The 20,219-nt window shown below is 32.8% G+C and overlaps 2 protein-coding genes and 1 long non-coding RNA gene across 4 annotated transcripts; 1 reads left to right on the plus strand and 2 right to left on the minus strand.

Annotated features, from left to right (window-relative positions):
• Positions 1–2,815: 2,815 nt before the first annotated feature.
• LOC115992721 lies at positions 2,816–5,544 on the minus strand. Its single transcript, XR_004092633.1, has 2 exons — positions 5,160–5,544; positions 2,816–3,176 (listed from the first exon to the last, which is right to left on the minus strand). It is a non-coding gene; the product is annotated as an uncharacterized LOC115992721 (long non-coding RNA).
• Positions 5,545–5,642: 98 nt separating this feature from the next.
• On the minus strand, positions 5,643–7,742 carry LOC115992720 (CMP-sialic acid transporter 4-like). 2 transcript variants are annotated; one of them, XM_031116941.1, is made up of 6 exons: positions 7,535–7,742; positions 7,400–7,430; positions 6,814–6,885; positions 6,409–6,439; positions 6,232–6,273; positions 5,643–5,993 (listed from the first exon to the last, which is right to left on the minus strand). In XM_031116941.1, exons 3-6 carry the CDS (start codon positions 6,873–6,875, stop codon positions 5,868–5,870), a joined length of 261 nt encoding a protein of 86 aa, XP_030972801.1. In that variant the 5' UTR covers positions 6,876–6,885; positions 7,400–7,430; positions 7,535–7,742; the 3' UTR covers positions 5,643–5,867. The 2 variants fall into 2 exon arrangements, with proteins under 2 accessions (XP_030972801.1, XP_030972802.1); XM_031116942.1 differs by lacking the exon at positions 6,409–6,439.
• A 2,521-nt stretch (positions 7,743–10,263) lies between these two features.
• On the plus strand, positions 10,264–14,086 carry LOC115990891 (N-acetyl-D-glucosamine kinase-like; the record flags this gene model as incomplete). The annotated part of the gene is made up of 4 exons (XM_031114658.1): positions 10,264–10,409; positions 11,710–11,879; positions 12,370–12,500; positions 13,824–14,086. Coding segments are annotated over 4 exons (525 nt in total), but the record flags the coding sequence as incomplete, so codon positions are not given.
• Positions 14,087–20,219: the final 6,133 nt, after the last annotated feature.

A 20,219-nucleotide genomic window follows, 5' to 3' on the forward strand; every position in this document is an offset into this window, starting at 1 on the left:
CCTATTACTCTTTAGCATTTAATTTTGGTTTCATGATTTTCTTAAAAAAATTAATCTTACCTTGAGAAGGCTACAAATGTGCAGTGAAACTACTAATTTTTAATATGCCAAAATGTATATGTTTCTTTGATCTAATTTAGTTTACATTTTCTTTATAATATATATATATATATATAGCATTATCCAAAACTATCTTACATAAAATATCATAAAATTATCTGTGCATCGCACGAACAATTTACTAGTTTATATATATCTAAAAATTGAAACGTAGCATTTAATGTTGTTGTACTCTTGTTGAGCCACATTAGTGTTACATTATCAACCTATTTTCAACATTTTCTTTCTCCTTTTAAATTATTTTTCTCCTTATTAGTTTCCCACTTTACAATTACATATTCTCTAACATTTACTTACTTTTACCTTTTTATCTCCCCGTTACTCTATACTTTAACCGTACAATTTCTTCATCCCTTTATCTTCCTTTTATTTTGACTCTTCTTCTCCCCATTTTTTTACTATAAAATTTTTTTTTTCTCTTCTATTCAATCCATATTTTTCTCACACAAAAAGGTGAATACTCTCTCTCTCTCACACAAAAATTTGACTCTTCTTTCTCTTGATGGATTTTTAATTCTTTATTACACCTCTAATTTAGATTGATGAATTTTTATACTTAACTCTACTTTAAGTTGATATGATTTGGTGATATTTTAATTTTTTTTTTTTATCTTTTTTTTTTTTTTTTTTGTTACATGTTATCCTATGAAATTATAGAATGATTCAATGTTATTCTAATATATATCATGATTTGGATAATTTGGTATTTACAACTATACATTTTCTTTTGAATATTCTTCTACTCATCTTCTTTTATATAATTTTGTTATTTGTCTCACATTCTCTTCCAAAAAAAATGTGATTATTTTCTCTCTCTCTCTCTCTCTCTCTCTCTCTTATTAATTCTTTCTTGCAACTCTACTTTAGATTGATGATTTTTTCTTACTTTTTTTTGTGCCTCTACTTTTGGATTGATACACTTTAGTGGTATGTTTTTTGAGTTATTAATTTATCACATGTACTCTCTATCCCTCTTATAGTTTTAATTTGAATTAATTTTTAGATATTTTAGAAGTGAGAATTTGAGTTTATATCAAAATACAATCTACATAATTATGTATTTGAATGTATCTATAAATTATTTGAATAATATCAATTGTAAATTTGTGGTGAGTTTTGGTTATCATGATAATTTTCTTAAGAGAATGAGAAATTCAAATAATTAATTTTGGAACTTAAAAATTTTAGTTGTAGAAGAAAAAAAAAAAAAAACCATAACAAACTATACAAAAGTTTGAATAATATAGATCACTTGAAAAAAGAATAGTATTTCTATCTTTTATCACAAAAAAAATGGAATAATATCAATCAAATTAATGCACCTAAGTTTTTCCCAAAAAAAAAAAAAAAAAAACTCAAAATAATAGAATGATATATTTGTAGAGATGGAAAATAATTTTAGAAATAATATCTCCTATACGTTTTGAAGAAAAATCATGCATTATACCATGCTACAAAATAGTTGTATATTCCCACGCATCATGTGGATCTGCGACTAGCTCCATATAATTTGTTAAAACTTTAATACAATTAGTTTAGGTGTTGTACTTTTCATAAAAAAAAGTTTAGGTTTTGTTATTTACTTTTGCGTTGACCAATAAGCTACACAATTGAATATAATTAATATTTACAAAAAGATAATATTGTTTTGCTTTATTGCTTAGTAATATATTATTCGGTTGAATTCAATGAAAAGCTACCTACAATATATACTTAAAAGAACTGCATCTAAATTTTATCTTTATACTTCTTATTAAAACAAGTGAATTACGGTATTTCTCATTCAGTGTTTCTGAACGAAGCAATCCTCCCATAGTCCCATTTTAAAACACAAAGACCATATGCCTGCTTTAAGTTGGAAGCCACAATTTCACCTTCTGAGCAAAGTTAATGAGTGTAGCAAGTTTGTGTGGTTGGAAGTCTACATACACTTTCTTGATAATTTTTTTGAGTGATGTGAATGATTCTAATATTTTTATCATATTTTTTATTTATAAATAATACTAATTAAATTTATTATCACGTCAATTCTTAAGTTTTTATAATAAAATTGATAGTAACCTTTTTTAATAATTTTTTTTAATACCAATTTATAGATAAGTTTGTTGTATTTTTCATATGTAGGGAACTTCTATTGCATTACCTCCTGTATTCTTAAAATGAATACACGAAATGCATCATCATAACTCAAAATCATAACTAATTTGCTTGTCCTTGTAGCTGCCACTCAAGTATTCAAAGAGCTATTGTTCAACCAAGGTATAGTTGAATATATTGTGTTCAACTTCATTTCCACTTTGCCACTGCATCTGAGATTAATTAAACAAGATGAATTCACCTAAATAAGATTTAAAGTCGAACAAAGCAAAACTTTTCTTTATTAGCCTACTGAATCCTGTGTTATTGATATGGTGCAGTTTGAGGAACCCCCTCTTCTATAGCAAAGCTTACATGTGATGATTTTGGCAGTACACATAAATAAAAGTGACTTAACATCCTCCACCAAAAAAAAAAAAAGGTCATCAATTTCTTCACCTTAACGACGCAAGTTGTTAGTAAATATTATCCATTGTGAATATTATCATTGATTTGTTTGAATTTTTATTGCTTTCAGCCTTCCATCTCACAGCCCTGCCTTAAAACCAAATCTCAAGCATGACTCAATCAGCAAGTTGGTTTGGCAAAACAAGCAAAATGAAGGCCGAAGCCTCAAAATTCTTAGATGTAATTGATCAAACAGGTTTTACAGATGAAGCTTGTCAAATCATATACCAACATTTGAGTAAAATTTTCATTGTAATTTTACACACACACACACACAAAAGGGTGGTCGAAGCAAACACTGTAAACCAGAATTGTTCGAATCCTGATCTTGAATTAATAGTAACTTTAAAATACAGGCACATTACTGATTTCATGGCCATCTGTTCAAAATCACCATAGAGGAGAGGTGAGGCGAGGGATGAGAACCTTTACACTGAGCAAATTTGGGCAGAGCTGGTATGGAGTCATCTTGCTTCCCAACAGCATGTTGATAAACACAGAGGATTACATTGCTGGAAGCAAGAGAAATAAAGTAATTAAACATAACTACCATCAAGCTTTCAATAGTTATTACTGTTAAAAACAAGTAATTATGGTGTCATCATTCATCAATCCCAACATTATATAAATGCATGCCAGAACAACAGAAAAATGGCCGAATTGTTGATAACATGATTAAAGAATGGGTCATGCTAAGGAGTGCCCTTAGGGCACTCGTTAACAATCCATTTTAGGAAAGTTTTGACATCACTTTTATGGGAAATGAAAAAAGCTAATAAAAATTCTGTGAAAAGCATTGCCACTGAAGTAGAATACACCTGCACAGTACGAGGAAGCTAATAAAAATGGGAACTTCAATCGCAAAGTGCAGAAAATGATTGCAGCAGGATGGTAACTGTTAGTTTTTAGACCCCTTAAAAACACAATTAGATTAACCTAGGTAATTAGCCAAGTGATTACTTAGTCCAAATTACAAGTCTAGGTTATCACAATCAAACAATCATATTATGCATAGCAGCGGAAAGATAAATAACACAACGATATGATAACCTAGGAAAACCAAATCGGTAAAAAACCTGGGGAGGATTTAACCTAACTATCCTCAAGGTAAAAAACAAATCCACTAGAAAGAATCGAAGTTCATACAATAAGACATACAAGCCCCCACGCTCGACTTCTTATTGCTACCTACCAGTAGAACTTACTGACACGACCACGTGCAAGCTCCGAATCCACGGACTCCTTCTTTCTTTGGCCTTTGCAAAACACAAACACCCCCGTTAGTGACTTTGAGATCCCACTCAAAGGTTTAGCAACACAAACTCTCTTGTTTGTGACTCCAAGACCACTCTTGAAGGTTTAGATCATCAACATCTTTGATGACAAGAGAAGGCAGCAACTTCTACAATACCTGATCTTAAGATTCTTCAAGGAATAGCACCGGTAGAAGACATAAGAGAGCTTTTTAAGAACAAAACCCTAAACACAAAAAAAGGCACACTCTTTTCTCTCTGAAAAGCCACATAAAAACGTGCTTAGGGTTTCCTTTATATACTGAGAGAAGTAGATTAGAAACTCTAATCCTTAATGGGCTTGAACTGCTGTTTGGTTTTAATTAAAATTCTGCAGATACGACTTTCGATCGATCGAACCAGACATATTATGAAATCTTCTTCCTGCATCTTTAATGTTCTTGAATCTTGACTTGAATCATCTTGAGCATTGTCTAATAAAACCTATAGACTCTAAGATCTATATCTAGACAAGTTTGTGTTCACGATTTGCCAATTGTTCTAAACATTTAGAACCTAACAGTAATGTATGCTTCCCTTAAGTAACACAATTATAAAGACCAATTTGGCTGCATAAAGTGCTGGAAATATATATATATATATATATATATATATATATATATATATATATGTATGTAAAAGTAAAAATTAATTAAATAATCAAAAAGAGTGCCACCCAATGCACAAACACAAAGGGCATACAACAGGTACGCAACTAATTTTGAGGAATAATAGCTTCAGGTCATGTAACAACTTTCACACCCTTCAAAAAGAGTGCTGGCCATTCATTAAGGCTGAACGTTGGCAAAGAATACAAAGACCAACAAGTACTTTAGCAAGAACTATCAATGTTAAATTTGCAACAATAAAGTTAATCTTAAGATCAATAAAGCCAACCGCTCTGACCTAAGCCTTCACCAAGAACAAAAACAACCCAAAATAACCCAGAAAGGCCAGAAATGGGTTCCAATAGAGCCTGAAGACAAACATTGAAATTTTAGTGCCAGAAAAGGCCATGGTTAAATTTTTACATTCCAGTATATTCACAAATTCTACCATCAATGAAGGATGGCAGATGTCTTTGCACTTTTATGGGCCAAAAAATAACTGACGATTGCAAAAGAAATCTCGCTATGAAATGCCAAGGAATAGTTCTAGGACATTATATAAAATCACGTAAATGCATTTCTGTTAATGTCTCACAAGATTCAAGGTCATATTTCCCTGGCTGACATACCCTTCACAATATTGTCAGCAAACTTCGTTACCATAGATACAGCAAGGCTACTGCACATGAGACAATTTAAGCAGATTGTAATAAAGGACAGGGAGTGAGAAATCTAGGACTAAGCAAAAGCTAAAGCAGGCAAATAAGCTACATTTTACGAAGCTAAATGAGATATTTAAGATACCTTAGTGCAGAATCATTTTGTATCTGCTTTCATTTTGAGAATCATGAGAACTGTAATAAATGAGTATCCATAGAAGAATCCCCCGAACAAAAGAAACAATAACTTATAAACTAAAACATCTTCAATTCTAATCAGAAAAGAAGAATATTTCACTTCTAAGTATCCGTTTGACATGATTAATTTTGTCAACTTATTTTATTATTCAATTTATTTTTGCTACTATTTATAAGTTTCATTGTATTTTTTGGTACTATTTATGGGTCCTATTATACTATTTCAACTAATTTTTATCTTTATCTACAATATTTTCAACAAAAAGTTTTCAGTTTCAACAAAAATAAGCAGATCTCAAACAAACTCAAAGGTAGTAAAGAATCTTTTAAATAATGACTTCACATGGGGAAAATGGAGAGGATAAACTGATTGTAAGAGAAGAATCAGAAACAGAGACTAGAATTACTTGTTCATCACTGCATCCAAAAAAAGAGAGAGACTAGAATTACTTGTTCATCACTACATCAAAATCTTGGGTCACCATAGCAACAGCATTAAAAACCATACCAAATATATATAACCAGAAGTTTTGCACATCTATGTTTCTCGAAGGACGCTTTTTCATTATAGCCTGTGAAAAATGAAAATCATAAGCAATGGATCACTCTGATGAGAGTTTTCACTTTTTTAACTCAATGGATCGCTAAAAACCTTCAATCAGTCTTACAAAATCTATCAATTAACAAAATTCAACCCAATCATTGATCAAGTTTTGTTGGGTTAGGATTCAAACAGTAAATGACTAAATGACAGACATGAATTGTAGTTCAGAAGAACTAGAGTGCAAACTGTGTACTTAAAAAACTCACCTCAGTGTACACTCCTGCAAAACCACTTAAGAGTGCCATGACCTGCAAAGAAATCACCCCCAATTATGATAACAAGAACCTTAAGCTATAAAATGTTTTCCTCTGGTTTTTCTTTTTTCTTCATTGTTGTATTAAGAGTGTAAAATTTTGGTTAAATCACATTGGCCATCACCCAACCTTGAACAGGAGTTTGAAAACATCATCAGAACTGCAAAAACAATGTAATCTTCTAAGGCATAGACAATAAGTTGAAAGTAGAAAAAAAAATTTTGAATTTCAAGAAAAGATTATACAAATAATATAGTTAGAAATGATGTTCAGTACTTCCTACTTCTCAAGTACATGGCTACATGCACCAAGATATTATCACTTCATAAAAGTGATATTAGATTTAGTAAATAATATTTTCATTCATTACTAGACTACATCTTGTCCTGTAACATAGACATGAATCACACATCTATCAGTATAGATTGTACATCTGACAATTTCAATAGTATCTTTAAGGTCAACATTCCAAAACTCAAAAGCCAAGTAACTAGTCTGAAACAGTCCATAAATAAGATGTGTGAGAAATCTTACTTTGTTTTTAGCTGAGTAATGACGCGCCCAATACATAGTTGAATTAAAGCCACCCATTGCATATTGCTTAACCTGAAAGAATAAATAATTGGAACGCAAAACTCAATAAAAATTTTGCAGTCCTAATTGGTTTGGCTTAAATTCTTAATTTGTTTAAATTAGCTTTTTCCTTAATCTTTCACTCTCCATCCTCAGATACATAGCCTAAGAGCAGCTGAATCAGTACACTACATATATTCATGCTCATGGATGCATTTCACATTCCCAATATGTTTTTGAATTTATAAACTAGACAAAGAAAAGGAAAAAAAAGGAACCAATTTTTTTTGATCACTTTCTCCTATTTGGGCCAACATTCTTAACATTAAATATTTCTAAGAGTATCAACAAGATGACATGTAAACCAAATGAATTATTATGACTCTTCCATCTTCATTGTATTTGTTAAGGGGCTTCTGCAAACGTTTTCCATGATGAAATGAAAAAAATCCAATGTAAATGATGGTAAGGACTTATTTCTTCTTAAGTATAATTCTATTCAAAACGCCAGTACTGATAATATTCAGATTTTTAAGTATTTGATAACCTGGGGCATCCAGATGCTGAAGGGTGTGGTACTGCAACATGAAAGAGAAGAATACACATTAATCAATCTTCAACAAGCAAGAATACCAATGGAATTGTGACTACCAAAAATAAAAAAATGATTCCCACAACTAACCTGGAGCAAATTTTTGACTAGGTAAAGTAATGCAGGAATGAGGTATACAATAACTTCATCAAATTTTGTACTCAACCTAGTTCAAAGGCAGAACAAGAAACAAAAAATAAATAGAGATATGATTGGAATAAGAATGTGAACTCTAACTAAAAATATAGTTGAATAACTGGGATGAAACAAAATGTGCATTTCATCTTAGATACGGTGAAATCATTTGGTGCACGCTGTGTAATATCAATATGCCCTCCTCTCACGTCAGAGTGAGCTCTACACGTGGGCCCTACAGATCAGACCCATCATTATGTGAAGTACATCGAGTGTACAGAATAATTTATTCTAAATATTATAATTCTAACTTAATGAGAACATTAAATCACAAGTATTATGAAAACTTAGCATAAAAACAAACAAGGAAAACCTGTTATCTCCAGTAACACCTTCACTTCTCCGTATTCTTGCCAAGGCTAAAAGTGATAACCCACATTTCAAAGTCTCTACCTAATTCAATAAAAGAGTAAATAAATCAATACCCATTTCTTTGATTACCTAAAAGAATGACATACGTCTATTCATTTGATAGGTAAGATTGAACCTAAGACCTACCAAGCTGAATGTTGCACATAAATTACACCTGAAACCTTAAAATTTGTAGTGGTAATACTATACTCGTACTTGCCATTTCTTTTAGACCACACAATAAGTATAATTTGCGAGCTCGTAAGAAGTGTCAATGCAACTACCACAATGATCCTATAACAAAAACAAACAAAATTATATAATTTACTTGCTAGTCTCTCTAAATTAAAACTTGGATTTTGATTAGAATTTGAAGGGAAAAAAAAAGGATTCTTGAGCTTCCATTTGGACCAGTCAATGGCGGTATCTCCCAAGGTGGGCAGATTAGTCACTGAAAGAGCTTTCTGGCTTTTTATGATGTCTACGCCACCATTACCATCTTCATCCTTTCCCCCAAAAAAATAAATATATAAATTAAGGAGAAAATTTGGTTAAAAACTTATTTAACATCTTTTTATTGGATGTGAATTTCTCCGATTAAATTTTCTTTTTATATTCTTCATATTTGCAAAATTTCCAAAAAAAATCAAAGATTAATAGTTATATCATTAATCAAATATTTAAATTTTTAATTTTTTATAGCCTAAAATTATACACAAAAGATAAGTTTATTAATAAAATAGTATATAATATCTAATTAGCACAAAATTTGACATAATTATTTAGATTTTCAAAATATGTAATCTTTTTTTTTTTTTTGGAATTGTAGCAATTGGCTACAAGCTTGCAACCAAAGTGTTCACCATCGTGAACATGATGTTCAATTTTTTTCTTAATAAAAGTCTTATTACCTATCAAAAAAATAAATGAGCCAAGCTTAAATCTAAGTTTAGGCTTGCCTATTAAAGATGTTGAGATCAAACATAATAATGTGTTCGTGAACAAGCTTGTGAGTATGAACCATTTTAGTATATATAATATTAGGCAGTGTTTGTGCAACAAGTATTTGCCATAGTAATATATGTTTATATGTATACATGTATAAAAATATACTTATATAGACATGAAATTTGATAGGGTTAGTTTGTAAAATAAGTTCATAAGATATCAAATTATTATATGTAATTTATCGATAATATAAATAGTCCATTTTGTAGTATAAATTATATAAAATATTTAATAATACAAGGTTAGTGAATCTAATATTTATAATTTCATAAATGACAACCATTCAATCTAATTAACTCAAATAATATATTTATTAAAAAAAAAAAAAAAACTCAAATAATATACTTTCAACTACAATTTAGTTATTATTTATTAGCATAGATTATATATGGGAAAAGAATATGTTAATCGAGTAATTTGTGTTCAGACTCAAGTTGTTGACAAGAAAATGAACCAATCTTAAATATGCAATCTAGTTTGATGATGAGTTCGAGCTGGACTTGTGTGAAATAAAATTAAATGAACAATCCTAAAATTTTAATACTTTGCTCAACTTGGATTGTTTACGGCCTTGCATCTCATGCCTAATGTGCACTGGAATGTCAGCAACGCTGGAAAACACAAATGTGTGACTGTGGAATTCAATACTTTTAAAAACAAATCTTTTCTTCTTATTTTGCTTCTCATACAAAAATGTATTGTGGTTTTGCAATGCAAAGTGAAATTAAAATCGGATTTGGGAAAATTTCTTTCTACTTGTTGATGGAGAGCTGCAATATTTTGAACATCATTGAAATAAGCTCCTAGCTTTTATATTTTAGTACAAGATGTTTTTATATTCTCTTTCTGCTTGTACATAATTTCTTTTTCCTTTGTTGTTTGTACATATTTTTTTGGGTACTTCAACCTTTTAATGAAGTAGTCTTTTCTCAACAAAATTCTTCTTACCTATAAAAAAAGGTGTTATGTGCATCTCTATCGGACATTTCTGACATTTAAGTTTAATTTGATCTAAAGAGTCAGCATATTACTTAAGTATTCATGTTTGCAAACAGTTTGAAATATCATCCTGTTTTTATTTAATCATCTGGAAACAAGTTTTAGATTTTCCATTGATTATGTTTGTGAATCTTATTCCATTGAAGGGAAAGACTAGCATGCGCGCGTGTGCACACACACACATATATATATGATGTTCTTGTAATTGATGGAATGCATTTTGGTATACTTATGAATTATTTTTTTATGAATTTGATGAATGATGAAATGTGATAACTTGTAGTGGCTATGGGATTGCTGCACAGGCATTAACAGCAGTAGTGAGGGCCCATGATGGTCGTGGTCCACAGACAGCACTTACAGATTGTATTTTGAAAGCTCTCAGCCTTTCTTCTCCGGATGAACTGATAGGGTATCTCTCTTGAAACTTGTCATGATGGTTGTCATATGCACTCACAATTGCTAGTTAAATTTCTGAGATCTAGCAATCCGCTCTAGGTCTGGGTTTTGGCTTCATTCAATCCAATATGGTAGTACAATACCTTGGCCAAATTTTTTTGTCTGAAATGGGGTGGAATGCAATATAGAACTAAGCTGATCCAGCTTTAGGTTGGTGTTCTTGGATTGAAAGTGCTGGTGGTAACACCTTGTTTGCTGACTTATAAAATTTTTATGAAATCTTCAAAATGCAGCCACCCATAATTGTGGATCATGTATGTGTCAAAGTAAAATAAGGATCTGTTTGTTTTAGCTTATTTTGTTTATTTGTATAGGTACAACATATAAACTCTAAATTTTTTCTAGGCACAGTTGTATTTTTACACCACTTATTTTTTCAAACAAAATAAACCAATTACAATAAGCTTATCCAAACAGGTCCTAAGTGAAATTGTAATAGTTTTTAAACCAACCAGGCAATCCTGAAATGAATGTAGAGTGAAACTTCCAATATGAATTTCACTATGGGTGTTGGTTGCCTTGGTTACTGTGTCATCACATGTTTAGGGGCGAACTGATGTTAGAGAGAGAGAGAGAGAGAGAGAGAGAGAGAGATGGTTCTTTGAATCAAGTCTCTTATTTAGACAGGTTCGCATGTGAATTCAAAACCTTGGTGGTTTCAAGTTGCTTCTCTCTTTTCAACCGGAATGACCTGAGGCTGAATCCATCAGTCAGGTCAACCTGTCTGGACCAATTTTCTTGTCCTTCACCTATTAATTATGCTCAAAATAATTATGTATAATCATCCTTAGTGTACTATTCCACGAGTATGGGTAATAATTGTCTGATACAGTGACCTCCACAGAACTGTTGGGAAGTACTATGGAGACTGTGTACTGTTGGCTGATATGATCATGATGTGTTTGGAAAGGGAAATCAGAGAAAAGGCATAGACAGGGTGTGTTTACTAAATTTCAAAAGCATTATCCTTCTTACAGTTGAACTCTTGGAATCAGGATTTTTTTTGGTAGTTGACCTGGTAAAGGTGGTTTTTGGTAATTGAATGGGATAGTAGAGTGAAAGTATCTTCTTTTTCCAAGAACAGTAATGTTGCCCTGGGATGGAAAAATCTGTCACGTTGAGTTTAGCTTTGTCTTTGGGAAACAATGGCAATTTGAAGTAACTGGTCCCTTTTTAGCTCATTGAATATCACATGTTGCGATCAATTGGGATATTATGTTTTAAATTGATTTATATTTTCTAATCCAACGTAGGTGGACTTATGCGGATCCATCTTGGGCACGCATTGCAGCACTTGTCCCAGATGTAGTGTCTTGTGCAGAATCTGGTGATCAAATTGCACATAAAATACTTGTTGATGCAGTCAAGGAATTGGCTCTAAGTGTGAAAGCTGTTGTTCAAAGACTTTCCTTGTGTGGTGCAGGTGCTCAACTTGTCCAACTATGATTTGTTTTAGAAAATTAGTAAAATATTTTAAGTAAATAAACAATTTTTTATATTTTCTATTAAAATGTTTCTACATTGGGTCTTGGCATTTGGCAATTTGAATTTTAGAAATGAAGATTGCATTTAATGAACACAGAATGCTTGAAATAGTATCAGCTTTTTCTGACTCTTTTAATTATTGTGATAATGTGATATACAATTACATATGTTCAGTTTATGGATTTTTATACCTCCAAATAAAAGGATATGTTCTTATTTTTGACATGCATATACAGATTCCTATATACCTATGAAACTCTGTATTTATATACAAACATTCAAGGACACAAAAGGGCCCAAAAAAGCTATGTATGCATCATAAATAAGTAGTGATCTGTTATGTATCTAATGATACCTATATGTATAATTTTGCTAAATTTTTCCTTGGTGTCTGACCATTTTAAGATGAAAATGAAATTTGATTGCAGATGGAAATGGTTCTTTTCCTGTTGTGATGGTTGGTGGTGTCCTTGAAGCTAATAAGAGTTGGGATATAGGAAAAGAAGTTATTAATTGCATCCAAAGACACTACCCTGGGGCTTATCCAGTTAGACCAGAGGTTAGGATTCCTCCTGTCCACTTATATGAAATTATTGCTCAATAACAAATTGGAAAACATTTGTCCAGGTTTCTTAACACCCCCTCCTCCGCCGCCTGCCCCCCCCCCCCCCTCTTTTGTTTTTGGTAAAAAGGGGAGTACATTAAAACTAGGAAATTATAGAATTACAAAAAGAGTCAGAAACATTAAAGGAAAGAGCAGAGCAGTTTAAAGGGGAAGCTGTACAACGCAAAAGCATGTTCTTGAGAGGTGCTGATGCTGGCCGAGGCATCAGCAAAGGAATGTCCTTTGTGAAATATGTATGCAAGGGTGGTTTGCCTCATCTTCTTTAGTAAGGACCTGCAGTCATTGATTATGGGACTCAATTTGTTTGTCAAAGTTTTTCAGATATGCATTTGATGACCACTTGTACACTAAGCTTTACCTTCAGTTGCTAGTACCCTTAGAAATGGCTAGCTGGAGGCCATCTCTTGAAGCCCAAAGCTCGGCTGCAATAACCGTAGTAACTCCAATTGCCTAAAAGACCCACAGAGCCATTGGTCAAATACATCTCTAATCAGGGTGCTCACTTCCCTTCTCTCTTCCTCCCTTCCTCACCCCACCACCACCCCCACCCCCCCCCCCCCCCCCCCCCCCGGCAGTCATGGGAACCCCAGGATGATCTCTAGATGAATCGTCTATGTTGAGTTTCTGCCTCCCAAGCTTTGGATTTTTTTCCCTTCCATTTGATCAGTTAGGTGCTCATTACATTTCTTCATCTGAAACCACCTCTTCCTCCTCAATATAAGAGAAAAACACTTGCTTATAAGCCCTCATTAAGACTCCATTGAGTTTCTCTTTAGAGCTCACTTTCTCTCTTCGTGGACTTGTGAAAGACACAAAGGTGGCCACCCTTCTGCAGAGGGTGCATGTGATTCTTTGATTTTTTTTTTTTTTTAAGTGTTGCAATGCATTCTTCTGTGAGAATGTAGTACATGCGTGGTACATATGTGATGGATATCTTTAATGAGTCAACATGCTTTTGTTCTCCCTGTGAGAATGCATTAGAATGTTTTTCAAGAGCTGTAAAACAGTATAAGCTACCATTTTATTTTTATTGACACTCCAAATCCCCATCAATAAAGTTGGGGCTAAGATCTTTCTACACCTATCTGGATAAGTTTTCACAAACAAGAAGGTAAAATCTATATAATATACATGCTTACAGCTTTAATAGTAGTGTCATTATCTTGTAGTTGTTGTGGAAGTTTACAGCCTAAACAATTACTACATACGGTTTCCTTTTCTTCTATTTTCTTTACCAAAAACAATTTGAACCTTCAGGTAGAGCCTGCTGTTGGGGCAGCTTTGCTGGCCTGGAATTTCTTGATGAAAGAATCAGAAAGGCACCACAACAGCTGACCAGGGATCTCTTACAAGTGTTCTACTCTGCATTTCAAAATATAAGAAGATTTTTAAAGAACATTGTTATTGTCAGTGAATTTCTTGTATGTAGTCATTGTAGAAAGATATTGAGAAGCTCTCTTATTAATTGTAATCATTAACTTATCAAAATTAATCATAATTCATGATTCAGGAATTTCTTATCCAATTTCCTATGATACAAAAGATGAAAAATGGAATTTCTAGTATAAAATAATGCAAGACATGGATTCAGTGGTTTATTTTTTCTATTATGTGAAAAATATTGGGTTGCTTAATCCATTTCCCCGTGATGGTGCATCTCTACACTGATGACCATCTTAAAAAGTGATGGAGCAATATGATGTTCATGTGGCTTGTGTTATTCATTTTGAGCTGAAGTTAGCTGTTGATTCAAACAATTTCTAATTGTCATGTAATGTTCCTGTTAGATAGCCCATGGCAGGTAATCACCAGTGTATTATTAATAGGATATTACGAACTCTGTTGTGAATAACATGGTAACAATCTGTGTTCCAGTATGAATTAAGCTATCTAATTTGTACCTCCGTGTATGTTCTGCCATATTTTTATTTGTGCAGGACAGGGAGTTTTAATTATAATTCACATAGCTTGCCCGCAACGACAGTGGTTGTTTACAAAGAATGGGTGTAAAAATGATGTGGTTATGCAGTTACTGAATGGTCTTGATTACATGCCCTATTGGCCAAAGTTAACTTTTAAAAATATTTTACAGAGGAAATGACTGTCTTAGTGCTGGTTAAAGACTTAAAGTACTTATGTGGAGAAGCTACAAAACACTGAGTAGTATAAATGATTGCCAAAAGTAGACTCTCAAGCTGCATGGGCTAATTTACAAGATGTGAAAATAACTATAAATAATGAGGAGAGCATTTTGGGCTGGCACTTTGAAATTAATGATGGCTGCTAATCTCCAATCTGGATTTTCTTAGGAGGGGTAGGGAAGCAGTAAGAAGAAATGGAAAAATTCTGGAAAGGAAATGAGATTGTTACTTGAAGATTACTGGTTGTTTCAGAACCATGTGCATTAGGTGACAATATGTGGTGGCCGGTACGGTTTTTGGGGCAGAGGCTTGCATTTGTGCTAGCTTGGAATACCTTGTCATAAAATTCAATGTTCTCACTTCTTACAATTCATTATAATAAGATCTACTTAATAAGTTTCCCGTGATGAATGTTAATAATGTAATATGGACCATGAAGACTGCTTGTTCTGGGGTTCAGTCTGGCTTCAATCATTGGATTACCCTAATACTACTTACTAATTGAATCGATTATGAACATCTGATGATCTTAGGAATATGAATCTCAACAAGGCTTTAAACTGGTGTAAGAGGATTTATGGTTCTATACAGCCAACTTCATGTAGTTGGGTTGAAAGCTTAATTGACTTTCATTGTACAGGGGAATAAAAACAGTTTACTTTCATGTACAACTTATCCTGATAAGTAGTCTGATTATCAGTATTCTCTGAAATTTTTGAATTGATATGACGTACATTATTTGGACAATCCTTGCAATGTCTAGTGTACCCTTGCCATGTTAGGGTTTTGGTGTCAAAAGCATTTTTCTTTTTTGGCACTGAACTTGTGAATTGAAATCACAATTTTCAAGTGGAAATCGTAACTTTAAGTCACAAGTTTAATTTATTGTGTGTACTTTGTATGCAATAGGGTGTGTACACTAGATATTACCCTTTAGAGTCAAGTGAAGGGGTTGGAACTTGGAAATCTTAATTATAGGCATTTAAGGATGTCAAAGGAGATTACAATATATATTAATTGCTAACTGAGAGTGCATCCATGCGAATATTATTTTCGTTACATTCCTCCTATCCATCCCAATCGATTTATTACGTTATGTACATAAGATATAACCTTGTCCCAATCAGGAAAAAAAAAGCATCAAATTATGAGTTTTGTCTTTCAACTAGGAGATGTTTCTAAGCAATGTTGGCTGCTCCCATACAAAATATCCAGTACCCACACACTACTATACCGAACCCTCTTTTTTATTTTATTTTTTAGGTAAATAAAACATTTTATCAAAAACATAAAATAAGTAATACAAATATATTCCCCTGGTACACAGGCAGTGTATAAAGGGGAAAAAAAAAAAAAAAAAATTATACGTAAGTACATAAATCTAGAAGGGCAGGGTTTATTGCACACACATTATGCACTACAGATTTTTCCCAATCTAGAAAGTCCAAAAGTATTTTCCGAATTGTTAGAAATTAGGATACACTTTGGAGCCTCATATGCATGGAGAAGTATATTAGAGGCAAGAGTAGATGGAGGATTGGAAGCGCAGTTAGTGTGAAAATATGGAAGACAGGTGGTTGCCAACTTCAGCTTCATTCAGCCTTATCAGTTATCACACCAGGGAGGTCAAATATAAATGGACAGGAATTTCTTAATTCCTAATCTGATATGTAACTGACCCAAGTGCACTATAACTATTTTGCACACGGTTAATTCTATTAATCACATGTGACTTTACGCTATACAGTACTGTTACTAACAGGAACACTTTCACTCATGCTGTTCTGTTTCACAAGTGACCCCAGCCTCTGATTTGAAATGCATACAACTATACAAGACTCTCCACTCATTAGGCTCTTATCTCAGCAAAACCGAAGTGCACCAAATAAAATATAAATCGCAGGTGATGCAATCTTTCACTAGTAACTGAAATAACTGAAATAACCATTCCCTATAAAATCATTATCTTGGCTCTCTCTCTCTCTCTCTCTCTCTCAAAAACTTTCCAGATTTCTGCACTGATCATTCTGTCCTTTATTTCCCAAACAAACAAACACTTTGTCCCTCTCAAAAGCTTTTGTAGAGATATTAATGGCTAACCAAGATCAAGTCATGATTGATCTCGATTTTTCCAGTGTTAATGAGTTGTTTCATTACACGGAAACATTGCATACACAGACTAGTGAAATGATCATGTGTCTTCAGTCACTGCAGAAGAATATACAAGACTCGAGAAAGAGGTTCATTGATTCTCTAACAAAGCCTTACTTTCAAGAAGAAGAAGTTGTCAGATTCAAGGAGACCTCGAATGAGATTCAACATGTATCGAAGCGTGTTAGTGATATTCGTCTTGGAGATGACGAAGATTTCAACCCTGCAGGACAAAGAGGTGATGCAGCAATGAGGGCCAAGAGGCTGTTCTTTGGATCAATAGTGATGAAGGCCTCTGAAGATATGATGGGGTCGGACTCATCGATTAAAAGGTTGGAAAAAGATTTACACATAGCAATAGCTGCAGCAAGAAGTGGTGTAACATTCAAGAAAAAAAGAAGGTGGTGAGGCTTCAGAACAAAAGTTGCAAATGCTGAGGTGTAATTGTGAAGAAGGATTCAAGAAAGAACAAGATGGTGGGAAGAAGAGTTTGATGGAGTGCATAAAAGAGTGTAACGAATCTGATAAAGAATTTGGGGTTCTGAACGCGATAAAGGTTCAAGAAGTTGAAGTTGGGATTGAGCTGTCTCGTTTGATGGTTGATTTCATGTTTATGATGTCCGGGAAAGAACAATGGACAGAAAAGATTGGAAGTTTCAAATCTGCACTCAAAGGTCTTAGTATTGAAGATGTGGTTATTAGCAAGATTATCAATTTATAGGAAGTGGAAAAGAATGATGAACCAATGAAAGGAAAGTGGGCTGGTATGGAGCACTCAGAACTAGATCAAAGCAATCAGAAGAAAATCTTGTACAGAAGAAACTTCATTGATGACCTATTTGATAAATTACTAGAGCAAGCTCTAGATCTACTCTGTGATCAATTCATTGTGCTAGCTCTGCATTTGGAATTTCATTATGTGTCATCCATTTCTTCCGGAATCACAGGACTTGATGAATGTGGAGCTGTCCACATTCAAATGTGGTCTCAAGCAATCTGAGGAGATGCTGATTTGAATAGGGGAGGATATTAATAAATTGAAGGCAATGTTTTCATCCAATCTAGAGTGCAAGGACGATAAGTTGACTAACATTTTGAATTTTGTGGAGTCTATGCTAGTTGAAGTGTGGAATCAATCAGAATCTTCTATCAAGATGGAGTGAAAGGTTTGAGGCTCAATTTCCCTGCTCTTTTGGTGTCCAAAGCTCTCTCGTAAAGGTTAAGAAGGTGTGAAGGTTAAATAATGTCAGATTAGATATATATTTTTGTTCTTTACTGACTCGATGTTGTGGGATTTCTTTAGTTTTGTTGGTAGTAGTACACACTGCTTGTCTGTTGTTTGGTGCGGAGATGTAAAAAGCCAATTGTAGTTGGGAAAATGGATAGAATCTGTAACTTATTCCTAAAAATAAATTTTTTGATAATGGTAGATAGTTGATGAGGAATTTGAGTTCTGGTTTTCTTCCTCCCTTATTACCTTGTATTTTGCTCAATGTCCACAACTTAGTTGAAAGATTGAGTGAACTTTTGTAAAGGGTTCTTGGATTGAACTTAAAAGATTTTGTGCAAATTTGGGTCATTTCAAAGAATATCAACAAAAGTGTCAAACCTGTCTCATTTTTAAAAATGTGAAAGAAGAGAGAATATGGTTAATATTCTACTAGTTCAATTCAAAAAATTATTGTAACAGCAATGAAAAAAAAATTATAAAATCACTTGTCACATCAAATTTAATAGAATCGCTGTTGGGTTGTGTCATATATTGTGCTACAAGTCTAAACCAAAAATCTCGTTTGTGATTGCCAATTTCGTACTAATGGTTGGCGCATTGATGTGTCCATTAGCAGAAGAGGCAATTGTTTTGAGTTTGAATAGGCTTCTAGCTGGTATAGCTTGTAACATCATCATTCTCAGCGGCCCACTCCGTGTTAGCGAATCTTTTCCCTCCAGCTCCACCATCTTAGCTTCTTTAGGAGTTTTCTACCAAGTGGGGCAATTCGCATCTCAGGCGTTAAATTTAGTAAGATTAATTCTCAAAAAAAAAAAAAAAAAAAAAAAAAAATCCTTTAATTACAATATGTATTTTAAACAATATTTTATTTTTTCCAGGTGGGATGGATATTGCTTGTTATTAGCATTCTACCCCCTGCTATTCTACAACTCTTAATCGTGTTCTGCACAAAGATGGTATTAACTCAATAGATTTTTAACTTCCTATACTACCTTCAATTTAGACATTTTATCCAATTTTGTTAAAAAAAAAAAAAAAAAAATTGTCTCTTAAGTATGAAATTTGCTAATTATAAAAGTTTTTTTTTTTCAAAAATCTTATATAAAAAATCTATAAAAAAAATACTTAGAAGATAATTGTCTCTTAAGTATAGATTTTTTTTTTTTTTTTTTTTCATGTAAAAAAAAAACTTTTTTAAGAAGATAATTTTTTAATAAAATTGGACAAAAGAATTGAATTGAATAAATTTAAAACTTAGAAGACTTAATTGAATGAAAGTAAAGTTAGAGGATTGAAATAAATTTCAGCCAATTTTAGAATGTGTGATTTGTATTTTAACCTATTTTTAATAAATTTGTTTAAAATCTTTCTAACTTAAAAAAAATTTAATGATATTCCTCTATATATTATATAATTTATGTCTATACTGATTTTTTACAGGATGCATTCCATGGGGTCTAGGAATCTAGCTTTCGGTTTCTGATTGAAAAGTCTTTGACAACAAGAATAGTATCGTCATTATGGTTCGTTTGGATTGAGGGAGAGAGAATGAGAGTAGAGTAGAGTAAAGTAGATTTAGCACAAAATTAATTTATTTTTAACTAATATTACTCTACTCCCCCTCCTTCTCCTCCTTTCAAATAGGCCATAATAGTGAATCCGGTCCTATATTTGGTTGAAGTTAAAACCATTATAAACCTAAGCCCAAAAACAATTCCCTACATCTTAATCTATTCAAACCTAACTGCATTCGTTGGCTCTATATTGAGTATATTAACGGTTAAAAAAATTTCATTAAAGAGGGTCATTCTTTTTTCGGTGACTTTACTAGCTGTGAAACTATTAGTATTGTACCTAACTTTTTCATCGTCAGCAAATTGGGTTAAGGTTTTACTTGTTCTTGTTTTCGTATTCACTTTTGCTGCTTCAGTGGGCATGCAGCACTACTACTGTCTACGTTATGCAAGCTTTTGCACCCTCAAATTGTGAATTTCAGTTTCGAACTGTGTCTTGCTATACTTGTCTGTAATTTATTGGAGGTTCTCTTTATGGAAGTATAACTTGCTTTTACAATAAAATAGTAGAAAATAACAAAAAATATTTAGCAATTTAAGCAACAGCAGCCATGAA

This window comes from Quercus lobata, chromosome 5 (genome assembly GCF_001633185.2).
Source record: "Quercus lobata isolate SW786 chromosome 5, ValleyOak3.0 Primary Assembly, whole genome shotgun sequence".
NCBI classification, from domain to species: Eukaryota; Viridiplantae; Streptophyta; class Magnoliopsida; order Fagales; family Fagaceae; genus Quercus; species Quercus lobata.